The 13,386-nt window shown below is 44.9% G+C and overlaps 1 protein-coding gene across 1 annotated transcript in view; it reads right to left on the reverse strand.

The window, feature by feature from the left end:
• Positions 1-13,386, reverse strand: part of LOC130131754 (dystrophin-like) — a 184,191-nt gene that overhangs the window by 137,647 nt on the left and 33,158 nt on the right. The window contains 5 exon segments of the mRNA XM_056301551.1: positions 1,642-1,720; positions 5,135-5,258; positions 6,515-6,684; positions 10,676-10,855; positions 11,071-11,178. Coding sequence (XP_056157526.1) covers positions 1,642-1,720; positions 5,135-5,258; positions 6,515-6,684; positions 10,676-10,855; positions 11,071-11,178 — 661 coding nt within the window.

Genomic DNA, 13,386 nt, shown 5'->3' on the forward strand with positions numbered 1-13,386 from the left:
CACACACAGCAGAAGGGCAAATTAGCAGTCACACCCAGGGTTTGCAAGTTTCACTCTCACAAACACACACACACACACAGACACACAGATACACACACACACAAACACACAGATACACACACACACACACACACACACACACAAACCGAGGCAGACACACTGCTCCAGCATTCACAGGCCAATAATTGACAATCTTTGATGCAAGTGGGCAATTTAGGTGCAAGTTAAAAAATGGAGACCTCCATGAGGTACTGGGTAAAATCAATAGCAGTGTCTGCATAGACTGGACTGGGCTCCTTTCTGTAAAGGGCAAACTGAAAACCTGCCACAGGATTATAATTGGACTTAGAAATGGCAGCACTCAGGGTCCATGTGTCATGTGGGCCGTGTCACAAGCCTGCCTCTGGCTGCTGCCTCTAGCTGCTGCCTCTTGCTGTCACAGGGGCTTCTCCGTTTACATGAAGTGTGACATCAAGCTGATGCTCTCATCCAGACTGAATTACCATAATTGCAAAAAAAACAAACAAACAACAAGATTCAATTCTAATATGAGCAATCATGAATAAGGATAGAAGCTGTGGTGCCGTGGCAACAAATGAAACAAATACCCGTATCCATTAACAACTGCATATTATTGACAAGCCTCCTCGTGGGGCTTAATAAGGGATGCTCTGAAAGCACAATCTTTGGCTTGTGTAGACACATATGTATGTATGCTAATGCTTACAGTTGGGAATTCTAGAAATTACTGAGTCACTAGGATAACCAGCAAATGAAGGAGGGAAAAAAATAAAAAATGTAATCATAGATTCTGTGTGTATTGGCTCCCTTGAATGCACACACACACACACACACACACACACACACACACACACACACACACACACACACACACACACACACACACACACGCGTGTGAAGGTATGTATGTGTAGACAGATGTATGCACGCACACACACAAACACACTCACACACATTATACCAACACGCACATGTACACTACCACACTTACTATCGCATTTATACAAACAGACACAAAAATTCAATTTGTGCCTCTCTCTCTCTCGCATCTGTGCACACACACACACAGCTGTGTGGTAAGTTGAGGAATGTGATGGTATGAGGTGTCTGAGTGAAGGGTTGCAGCGCAACAGGAATAAAAAAAAAAAAAAAAAACAGATTCATGGCCTGAATGTCTCTCTGTGCTTTCAGACACCCCAACAATGGTACAAGGACAGAGGATAGAGGAGAGGACCGATGAGATGTCTCTCTCTCTCTCTCATCTCTCTCTCTCTCTCTCTCTCTCGCTACCTCCCCCCTCTCTTTTCTGTTTCTTTCTCTCTCTCTCCCTCCTCCCAACTCTTGCTGTCTGTCCGTTTATCACCACCCTCCCACACTGACCTCTCTCTCTCTCTCTCTCTCCTCTCTCTCTCCTCTCTCTCTCTCTCTCTCTCTCTCTCTCATTCTCTCTCTCCCCCATGTCCCCCTCTCTCTCTATCAGTGTTTCTATGGAGACGAGGAGAGAAGGTGGGACAGGTGGAGGCGTTGCCATGGGGACAGACAAGAGAGAGAGAATGCGGGAGCGAGAGAGAAAGAGAGAGAGAGAGAGAGCGAGAAAGAGAGTGTGTGTGTGTGCATTACCCTGCTCAAATAGGGTCTGTGCCGTGCGTGTCGCCTCCTGAAGCTTCCGGTACTTCTCGGGTCTCTCTCTTTCTATTGCCTGTGGAAGGGAGGGGATGGAAAAAAAGAGAGAATGACAGAGACCAGAGACAGACAGAGATGGGGAACAGATAAAGACAGACAGTGGGAGGGAGAGAGGACGTGTGTGACAGAAAGCAGTTGTTTGTGACGAAGTGGCACAGAGGGAAAGAGACAGAAGTACAGACACGGAGAGCGAGAGAGAGAGAGAGAGAGAGAGAGAGAGAGAGAGAGAGAGAGAGAGAGAGAGAGGAGAGAGAGAGAGAGAGAGAGAGGAGAGAGAGAGAGAGAGAGAGAGAGAGAGAGAGAGAGAGAAGCACAAAGACAAAGTGGGAGAAGGACAGAAAAGGAGAGAGGAAGTCAGAGGGAGACAGACAGGATGTGAGAGACACTGACAGGAGAAGAAGGTGGGAGATTTCTTTATCATGGAGAAATTAAAAGCATGAAAAATCAATGTTGAATTCATGAGACTGTCCTTTCTGAATAATAAAAGATCTTATAATTCCCATCAATGTCTGTCCTTCCTCCACCCATACTGACATTCAGAGTGACCCACACCATTCTGTCCTTCCTCCACCCATACTGACACGCAGTGACCCACACCAGTCTGTCCTTCCTCCATCCATACTGACACTCAGACGTGACTCATATGAGTCTGTCCTTCCTCCACCCATACTGACACTCAGAGTGACCCATATGAGTCTGTCCTTCCTCCACCCATACTGACACTCAGTGACCCACACCAGTCTGTCCTTCCTCCATCCATACTGACACTCAGAGTGACTCATACGAGTCTGTCCTTCCTCCATCCATACTGACACTCAGAGTGACTCATACGAGTCTGTCCTTCCTCCATCCATACTGACATTCAGAGTGACCCACACCAGTCTGTCCTTCCTCCACCCATACTGACACTCAGAGTGACCCATACGAGTCGGCTCATCTGGCTGAGCGACAAACAAGCACTCAGGACTCGTGGGCTCTTCCACCTCTCTTCAGTCACATCAACATACTGACCAGCACAGAAAACTCACTTAATAACCATGTACTGAGTATGTTGTGGGTTTCAAATTCAGATTTTGTGAACTTTGACCTGTCTCACCAGCCTGTCTACCCCTTTTAAACACAACCTTCGTGTCACTCTCCATTTTCACTCGAGAGACAAATTTGCATTTCCACAAACACGACATTTTCCTCGTAACGCTATGAATTCTGAAACGCTTCATTTCTATTTACTCTGAACTTGTGTGTTGTAATTGCATGTGTGTGTAGGTTACTGCATGCCTTGTACACAACATGGCTCTTCTGTATGACCGTGCGCGTGTGTGTGTGTGTGTTGAGAAGGTATTAGTTTCAAAAGGCAATCAAAATGCAAATGTACTGTTTTACCTGCCAAACCTTAAATTAGCAAGCTGCCAATAACACTTTTCACTCGTTCTGAACACAGAATCGTCGTGCCTATCCCTGCACACGCCATTAATCTGAAGGTCACTGAGCCAAAATGATTGGGATAAGATTTATTTTACTCTGTCAGACAGACCTAACTTACTTCTGAGGGTGAAAAATTAAGAAACCTTGAGTCGTTCTGCTTTGAGAGCTGATATATTATTCTGTTTTATTCGACGACATAAAACAGAGAGGGAGGGAAGGAGAAAGAAAGACAGAGGAGAGACAATAACATATCAAATCTATGATGCCGAAAACACATGGTTTGTGCCTGAGCGTGGTAAGCTACCGGGACATCCGATTGGTATCTGAGACCTTAAGTTCTGCAGAACCAACATCCAACTTTGTCTTACTGGCAGTCTGTGAGGAGCTGTGTATTAATGTATGAGAGTTTATGTTACCTCTCTCAGTACCAACATTTTTTTTGTTTTTGTGGAATGTTCTCCCATTTTCGCCCCAGTTGTACCCGCCAAATTACCCCACTCTTCTGAGCTGCTCCCCGGTCATTGCTCCAGCCCCCTTTGACGATGCGGGGAGGGCTGCAGACAACCACATGTCTCCTCCGATACATGTGGAGTCGCCAGCTGCTTCTTTTCACCCAACAGTGAGGGAGTCTCGCCAGGGGGACGTAGCATGTGGGAGGATAACACTATTCTCCCCAATTCCCCTTCCCCCCCTGAACAGGTGTCCCGACTGACCAGAGCAGGCGCTAGTGCAGTGACCAGGACACATACCCACATCCGGCTTCCTACTCGCGGACGTGGCCAATTGTGTCTGTAGGGATGCCAGACCAAGCCGGAGGTAACACGGGGATTCGAACCGGCGATCCCCATGTTGGTAGGCAAGGGAACAGACGACTATGCTACCCGGACGACCCTAAGTATCAATATCAGTATCGGTATCTTTCAGCGCTGACTGATTCTTACTGCTAATCAAGGGCATTATCTGTTTGAGTACAACAAGTCAATAAAGAGTGCAGTCTCATTACGTTTTAGTTACTGTTCAACGTCTCTGCCTCCCATTGTGGATCTAAACAGTATGAAGCTTGTTTGTGAGATCGACTGCTCATCCATCCATCCATCCATCCATTATCCAAGCCGCTTATCCAAATCGGGGTCGCGGGATGCTGGAGCCTATCCCAGCAGTCATTGGGCGGCAGGCGGGGAGACACCCTGGGCAGACCGCCAGGCCATCACAGGGCCGACACACACACACACACCTAGGGACAATTCAGTATGGCCGATTCACCTGATCTACATGTCTTTGGACTGTGGGAGGAAACTGGAGCACCCGGAGGAAACCGTGCGGACACGGGGAGAACATGCAAACTCCACACAGAGGATGACCTGGGATGACCCCCATGGTTGGGCAACCCCGGGGCTCGAACCCAGGACTTTTTTGCTGTGAGGTGACTGCGCTAACCACTGTGCCACCGTGCCCACCCTTCGACTGCTCTTGTAATTCCATTTTATGTCCTTCCCTTTATTGACATCTGAAATACTGAAATAAAAATGTTCCCTCATAGAACTTACTCATATCCACATGTAAAAACCTGCATGTTTAGCTGAGTAATAGACTGGATAATGTTGGCGAGACAATTTGTTTGATTAAAGGCAAAGTTTGACATTGGTGAGAACTCAAAAAAAGTACTGCTACCTATTTTCGCCTGTTTTAGACAGGGTGGTTTAATATTGCTTTAGATCTAAATGTTAAGAAACTTTAAAGAAAATTGGAAGATTTTTTTCGACTGCAAACATTCATTTGTTTACTCTAATAAAAGCCATAATGCCCTTGAGAACAGTTTACTGTGATTACAGTGTCAGCTCAGTGATGAATCCAAAACAATGCTGTCAGAAGTGCATCCTATCAGATATTACTGATACCGTATATTCCCTGGTTTTGACCAAAGTGTTTGATGACCCTATCATTTCAAAGTCATTATTCAACAGCAAATGCACACAATAGTAAGTGAAATATTGTTTGTTTTTACCAGGACTTTGTCATGCAGGTCTTGAACACTACCCTCCTTGCGTGACACGGAGCACTCGGGGCTCTGCAGAATTGCCTCGCCGCGAGTCATGTAACTGTGGACCTCCGTGAAGTCCACGTCAAACCTGTGGAGACACATGCATTTGTGCAGATTTTCACACATGCACAGACCCACATGTGCACTCTTGTCGAGATGACCTGATTCATTCATTTTCTTTTTGTAACAATGATGAATTTTAACTTGAACAAATTTCTGCCATTCTACCTTTACATCTACTTTAATTATTTACTACTCATGATCTACATTCTGCCAGCAGCCATACCAGCATGTACCCTGCTTCTGCTAAATGACAGAAGCCAAGAAGGTATGGGCTCGGATGGGAGACCACCTGGGGAAACTGAGTTGCTGATGGAAGTGGTTTTGGTGAGCCAGTAGGGGGCAGTCCTAATAAATCAAATCCCAACGCCCCAGTGCAGTGACGGGGACACTGTGGTGTAGGAGATGCTGTCCTTTGGATGATATGTTAAACCGAGGTCCTGACTCACTGCGGTCATTAAAGATCCCATGGCACTTATCATAAATAGTAGGGGGTTCCCAGTGTCCTGGCAAAATTCTCAACCTGGCTCTCTCCGTCTGGCCACCTAATAATCCCCCCCACCCCCACCCCCATGTAATGGGCTCAATGATTCCTCCCTTTCCACCTCAAGCTGACGTGTGGTGAGCGTTCTGGTGCAAAATGGCTGCCGTGCATCACCCAGCTGGGTGCTGCACATTGGTGGGTTGAGACGAGCTTCCCCGCTTCAATGTGAAGTGCTTTAGGTATCAAGATAAAGCACGATATAAATGTAATCCATTATTATTATTATTATTATTATTAATACATTTAAGAAAACTGTTCACAGTCAGCTACACACATTTTGCTGCTAAATTGACCACTTATGGCTGCTATTTGTTCAAACACACTCAAAAGATGGACTTCTTTTTGTATTTAAGACCAAAGACGCACAAATATTGTCAACATTGCACTGATCTCAGCAGTTGACTACTATAATTTTGTCAGACAAGAACAGTATCACAGATCCACTTTCCAATACTGCCTACTTCTAACTAGTCATTCTGAAGAACCGGTGCAATTTACCATCAAATACTATGTTTTCAAGCTAATCTACATTATCTAGTACCACAAATAGCCTATCAAGGTCCTCACCTACCTGCTTAGATATGACAGCAGAAAGGGATGCATGAAACTAAATATGGTAGATAGAATGACTTCATTAATCAATATGAACTAAAAATCCCGTCATGATCGTGAGAAATCAAACTTTGTTCTTCGAGGGTACACTGATGCTTGCATGCCAATGCACACAGGTATGCACGCACCTTTTCCTGAGTTCAGAATCCACAACAGCTTGTCTTTTCTTCTGTGGTGGTGGCGATTCTCGGGTCTGGCGCATGGCGGTCACCTTCTCCCGCGTTGTCACCTTGGTTATGGTGGCCGTGACGGTGCTGGTCAGCTCTGACTGTTGGACCACACTAACAGCCGATGACAGCTGGAACATGTGTACATGCACACACAGACGCGCGCACACACACCCACACACATATGCACACATAGACAGGAGGATATATGCACGACACACACAGATAAAGAAACAGGTGAGACAATTCAGGTCATAATGATCTGTCAAAATGACACAAATCCCAAGTCCCTTCGAAACACCCAAACACAGACTCACAGCTGAGCACACCCTGCCCCGCCTTGCGCCAACACACACACACACACACACACACACACACACACACACACACACACACACACACACACACACACACACACACACACACACACACACACACACACACACACACACACACACACACACACACCTACTCTCTTTCTCTCAAATACACTCACACAAGCACACCTATAACAAAAATGTCCTTGAGAGAGTCAATCATGAGTGATTCAAACTTTAAATCATAAATCTTCATACCAAATACATCAACCTAGGATCTGTGTGTGTGTGTGTGTGTGTGACAGAGAGAGAGAGAGAGAGAGAGAGCAATAGATAGAAAAGGAGGGAGAAGGAGGTTCTCAGGATTGAGAGAGAAGAGTCTCAGATGAAAAAAGGGAGAGAGAGAGAGAGAAAGGGTTCAGAGATAGGTAGAGAGATGAAGAAGAGGGAGAGAGGACAAGGAAAAGGTGATGGTGAGACGGTGCCTTGCAGACAAGGGGTGTGTGTGCGTGCAAGAGAAGGAGAGAGAGAGAGAAAGCGAGAGAGAGAGCGTGTTTGTGTGTGTGTATACGCGTGCATGTATGTGCATGTTTGTGCATTGTCTCTTCTGCTATTGCATGAGTTTGTGTAAGGCTTTAGTGTGTGTGTCTGTCCTCATGAGGCTCCGACACAGTGTTTCGCATCCATAATGCAGAGCTGCAAAAACAAAGTGCTGAATAAACCTCTCGTTACATAGAAGAACTAATTGTATCTGATTAGACTGAAAACACACAAAAGGCTGCATGACTGCACTGAAACTAACTGGGCCTTTGTGTGGCTGTACGGGCTCGTACATTTCTGTGTGACATCATCTGTGTGTGTATGCATGTGTGTGGGTGCGCGCGCGTGGGTGTGCCTGTGTGTGTGTGTGTGTGTGTGTGTGTGTGTGTGTGAGATTATATGCATCCGTTGGTGTTTTTGTTTTGTGTGTGTGTCGGCAGAGAGGAGCTTAACGATAGGCAGATAGTTATGCTACCATGGAAACGCAAGTTTGAGTGTTTGTGTGTGCGTGAGTGTGCATGTGTGTGAGCTTGATAAAAGGTTAGACTGTGGAGGTCTGTGTACTAATTATCTGACTGATTATAACTGACAAGTAACTAAAAGATAGAGAGAGAGAGAGAGAGAGAGAGAGAGAGAGAGGAGAAAGCGAGAGAGAGAGAAATAACAAACGGTGCAAAATTGAGTTTTTTCTCACTCCTAAAAAAGGACATGGACACGGCAACAGAAAGATTAAGAAATATAGCAGCAACAGGGGGAGGTCCAGACCCTTGTCACAATGCACTTTAATACGTAACATCAGTGAAAACTCCAACATGTGCCTCACACTTCAGGTTTATGTCTCAACGTGTTCATGAGTTATTGCATGTTTTGGAAAATTTGCTATTTTGACAAAAATTGAGCAGCTTGTATAATCGAAACCGTATGGAACATCAAAAAACTGAAAATGTAACTTTTCCCGGCTTGGTCGGGAGGTGCTCTGTACCAAATTTGGTGACAACTGCTCAAAATTTGTAGGAGGAATAGCGAAAAAAACCAATCTGGACAAAATTCAAAATGGTGGAAAATCTAAAATCTACCAAAAGGCAGTCTTCGATGTAACATTAACTTCAGAAGGATTTGGAAACATGCCAGCTGAATTAAACTGCCACAAGGTTGGCAAATTTGAATTGACAATTTAGGACTTGAACCAACGACCTCTGAATGCCCAGAGGTGCAGACTGCACCCCTGGGGAGACATGTTGTCTACACACCCTCTTACAACTTGAGGCAATTACATCACAGGTTTTTTTCTTTCATTTTTTGTAACTAGCCACACCCACTTTAATCAAGCATTACCAAATTTGATGCATCAACTGAGTCATGACCCAACACCATGCAAACTGAATTTCATACAAATCCATGCAGCCAATTACAGATATAAACTTTTCGTATCTGTGGCACTCCTAGATGTTAAGCGCAATGCACTTTAATATAGAAGCTTACTGAACACGTGTCTCAAATTCCAGATTAATATCTCAACATGTTCATGAATTACTGCAAAACATTTTTAAATTAGCTATTTTGATAAAAATGTGATTGGCTTGTATAATGAAACTCTGTGGAATACCAAAAATACAAATATTAACTTTTTGTGGCCTGGTTCAGAGATGCTCTGTACCAAATTTGACGATGACTGCTCTAAAATTGTAGGAGGAGTAGAGAAAAACAGATTTGGAAAAAAATTCAAAATGGTGGAAAATCTTTCTGGGGTCAAATAGGCATGGCTTCTGTCTTTACATTCGCCTGGACCAACAGAATCCAGGGAAAAAAAGAATTTTGTTTCTGAGAATTACGGTTCAAAAGTTATAGGCCAAAAATGTAAAGTTTGTTGTTATAGCGCTGCTGTCTGGCCAACCGGTAAAATTTGTTTTGTTTGGGTAGTGGGTGAGATTTCCAAACCTACCTGCCAAGTTTGAGAACTGTTGCTGTTACAGTTCTGAGACCCAGATTCTTTTAGGGCACAATAATAATAATAATAAAGCCATGCCCACTTTAATCAACCATTACCAAATTTTATGCTTCGACTGAGTCATGACTCAAAATCGTGCAAACCAAATTTTGAATGAATTCATGTAGCCGATTATGAGATATAAACTTTTGACATTTGTGGTGCCCCCTACAACTTAAGCGCAATGCACTTTTATATGTAAGCTTAGTGAAAACTCCTGAACACATGTCTCACATTTCAGGTTGATATCTAAACATATGTTGCAAGTTTTGTAATGATTGGTCCAATGGTTGTTGACTTTGGTCTGGTCATGTGCTGAACCACACCCTTTTCGGGGTCACTGGTCAATATCTCGAGCAGCTGCGCAGAAGCCTGTAAGTTCACCGTGCACAATGCCAAGCATCAACTGGAATAGAAAAGCACACTGCCATTGGATTCTAGAGCGGTGGAAACACGTTCTCAGGAGTGATGAATTATGCTTCATTATCTGGCAGTCTGACAGACCAATCTGGGTTTGGCTGGTGCCAGGAGAACGCTACCTGCATGAATGCATAGTGCCAACAATAAAGTTTGGTGGAGGAGGAATAATGGTCTGGGGCTGTTTTTTATGGTTCGGGCTAGGCCTCTTAGTTCCTGTGAAGGAATATCTTAATGCTATAGCATACTATGACATTCTAGAGAACTGTGTGCTTACAACTTTGTGGCAACAGTCTGGGGAAGGCCCCTTCCTGCATCAGCATGAAGATGCCCCTTTGCACAAAACAAGGGCCACAAAGACATGGTTTGATTTGCTGAGTTTGGTGTGAAACAACTTGCCTGGCCTGCATAGAGCCCTGACCTCAACCCCATCCAACACCTTTGGGATGAACTTGGACGCCGACAGTGAGCCAGGCCTTCGCCATAATATCAGTGACCAACCTCAATAATGTTTTTGTGGCTGAATGAACTTGGCTCAGTGAATCCCTGCAGCCATGTTCCAAAATCTAATGCAAACCCTTCCCAGAGGAGTGGAGGCTGTTATAGCAGCAAAGAGGGGACCAACTCCATATCAATGCTCATGCTTTTGGAATGAGATGTTCAACAAGCACATATGGTTTGTGATATTCAGGTGTCCACATACTTTTGGCCCTGTAGTGTCTATGTGCATGTGTGTATGAGTGTTTGTTATCTCGTTTAATGTTTGTATGTGTGTGTGTGCGTGTGTGTGTGTGTGTGTGTGTGTGTGTGTGTGTGTGTGTGTGTGTGTGTGTGTGTGTGTGTGTGTGTGTGTGTGTGTACCTGGGAGCTGCTCATTTCTAGGCTCTGTACCAGTCGGTCCCAGCGCTGGGCAAAGCTGTCCAGTCTGGCTTCCAGTTTGCTGGCCACCTCTTTGTTCTTGACACTGGACAGCAGGTCCTGACTCATGGAGCAGAGCTTATCCATGGTTGGACGCTTCACCTCCAGTTCCCCCTTCATAGTCTGCCGGGCCAAACACATACACAAAAGCACACAAATACACACACGGTTGGATGGATCGATAGATCGATGGATGAGGACGTTGCAGGACGGCATCAATCAGATCATAGTCATGTCACTTTCTGCATTAAAACTAAAACCTGGAAATTCTTAGTACGTGCTGGAAAAAAGGGAATAATGACAATGTAGTGGTGTGATGCTTTAAGCAGGCGACTCACAGCGAGTCGGCGAAGGCAGGCCACCGTCTCTGCCTGGTCCTTCAGGTTGGGGGTCTTGATGGAGCGAACCAGCTCCTCCTTCTGAGTTAGCCAGGAGTCAAACAAACACTGGGAAGGAGAAGAAAAGAGAGAACAGAAGAGGAGACCCGAGCAGAGGGGAGACAAGCAACAGAGAGGGTGAGAGTTGACAGAAGAGGTGAGGAAATAAAAAGAGAGCAAAGGAGAGTTAATAAGGAGGGAGTGGAAAACAACATCGAACAAGGAACAGAGGAGACAAGACCAGAAGCGCCGGGATGAACGAAAGGACGAGGAGAAGGAGAAGAAGGAGGAGATGAGATTGACGGGGAGGACAGGGTGTGCACAGGCGGGTGGAATGAAAGGACCAAACCAGCTTTGGTTATCATGAAGAAGATGCTGCACTCCAGGGCTTAAGACTTCTATTTGTATAGACAGACTCATCACTGCAGCGATCCCCTGAGTACGGTGAGGGGCTTGCACTATCCCGCTATCTGTGACTGCATGTCTCTCTCTCTCTCTCGCTCTCTCTCTCTCGCTCTCTCTCTCTCTGTCTCTCTCTCTCTCAGTAGAGATTACATGGCCTACTCCACTTCCCTCCTAGAAATACTTGTGTTATCAGTGTCTGGACAGTTAATTTGGTATCGAAGCCCTGGGATGTACTTTAAGAGGCAGGGTTACATAGCAGCTGTGAAAATTGAATTCAGTAATTCTTGTATTTTCGAATTATTAGTCAAATTAAACTTGAGCTATCGTTTCATATAGATGTCTCAAAGCCATTCCAGCCAAGGAGACCTTAGTATAAATAACAGCAATCGGGTGAGATATTCCATGATAAATAATTAACATAATTTATCTATTTGGGGAAATGAGCAAACTGGCTCCATCGAATAGCCTCTTGAAGCCCCCCAGTACCCAATTTGGTGTAAATTAGCTATGGTTATATACACAGGCTGGGATAGAAAGATTTGTGGATATAATTAGTTCTCTTTGCCTGTATATTACAAATTGGGTACTCAGAAATTTAGAAAGCATGAAACAATGCAACTTCAGGTGATTAATTTTTGCTGAAATGAATACACAGCAATTAAGTGCGCAGGTTGTTTATAACGAACACACACATACAAAAAACAAAACACACACATACAAATAACAATCTAAACAAGTCTAGTTTGTGTCCATACGGTAAAGCGGTCAACTGTTTTCACTCATATAACTGATATGTCAGTGGGCTGACTGAGGTGAGATGGTTTGGACCTGGTGGCACACAATCACACTCAACTGGCCATTTAATTACAGCATAATTGAATGACTGATGGGTGGCACAGTGGCGCAGTGGTTAGCGTGGTCGCCTCACAGCGAGAAGGTCCCGGGTTCGATCCCCAGGGTAGTCCAACCTTGGGGGTCATCCCAGGTCGTCCTCTGTGTTGTGTTTGCATGTTCTCCCCGTGTCTGCGTGGGTTTCCTCCGGATGCTCCAGTTTCCTCCCACAGTCCAAAGACACGTAGGTCAGGTGAATTGGCCGTACTAAATTGTGTGTGTGTGTGTGTGTGTGTGTGTGTGTGTGTGTGTGTGTGTGTGTGTGTGTGTGTGTGTGTGTGTGTGTGTGTGTGTGTGTGTGTGTGTGTGTGTGTGTGTGTGTGTGTGTGTGTGTGTGTGTGTGTGTGTGTGTGTGTGTGTGTGTGTGTGTGTGTGTGTGTGTGTGTGTGTGTGTGTGTGTTTTGGCCCTGTGATGGATTGGCGGCCAGGGTATCTCCCCGCCTGCCGCCCAATGACTGCTGGGATAGGCTCCAGCATCCCGCAACCCGAATTCGGATAAGTGGCTTGGATAATGGCTGGATGGATGGATGAATGATTGATCATGTGCTACCGTGTATTGGGATTTTAGTTTCTGTAATTATGAACCAAGGTGGTGGAAAAAAATGCTGAAATAGTTTGTTTGATTTACACCGTCTGCTGATAATGTACAGCAACATCGGCTCTCAGATGACTTTGCTCATAAATGTTTTCCAATATGTGTGATGAATAATCGGGGTCACAATGTCTGGTGAAAGAGTGGGCCTGATCATTAAAGATGTGATTGTTGCAGCTTTGCTTTCACGGACACAAAAGAATGCTCTTGGCCATCATGGGAATTCATTTGATATGAATTAAGTGTCTCCTTCCAAATTCTCAGACTGAGTGATTTCGTTGAGGGCTGAGATGTACTTTTCTTGTGGTTCCTGATGACATTTTGATTTGTTGGTTAAAAAAAGGGGGGGGACCATAGAAATCGTTCCTTTTATTTTGATCACATGAGAT

Source organism: Lampris incognitus, chromosome 21, assembly GCF_029633865.1.
Source record: "Lampris incognitus isolate fLamInc1 chromosome 21, fLamInc1.hap2, whole genome shotgun sequence".
Classification (NCBI taxonomy): Eukaryota; Metazoa; Chordata; class Actinopteri; order Lampriformes; family Lampridae; genus Lampris; species Lampris incognitus.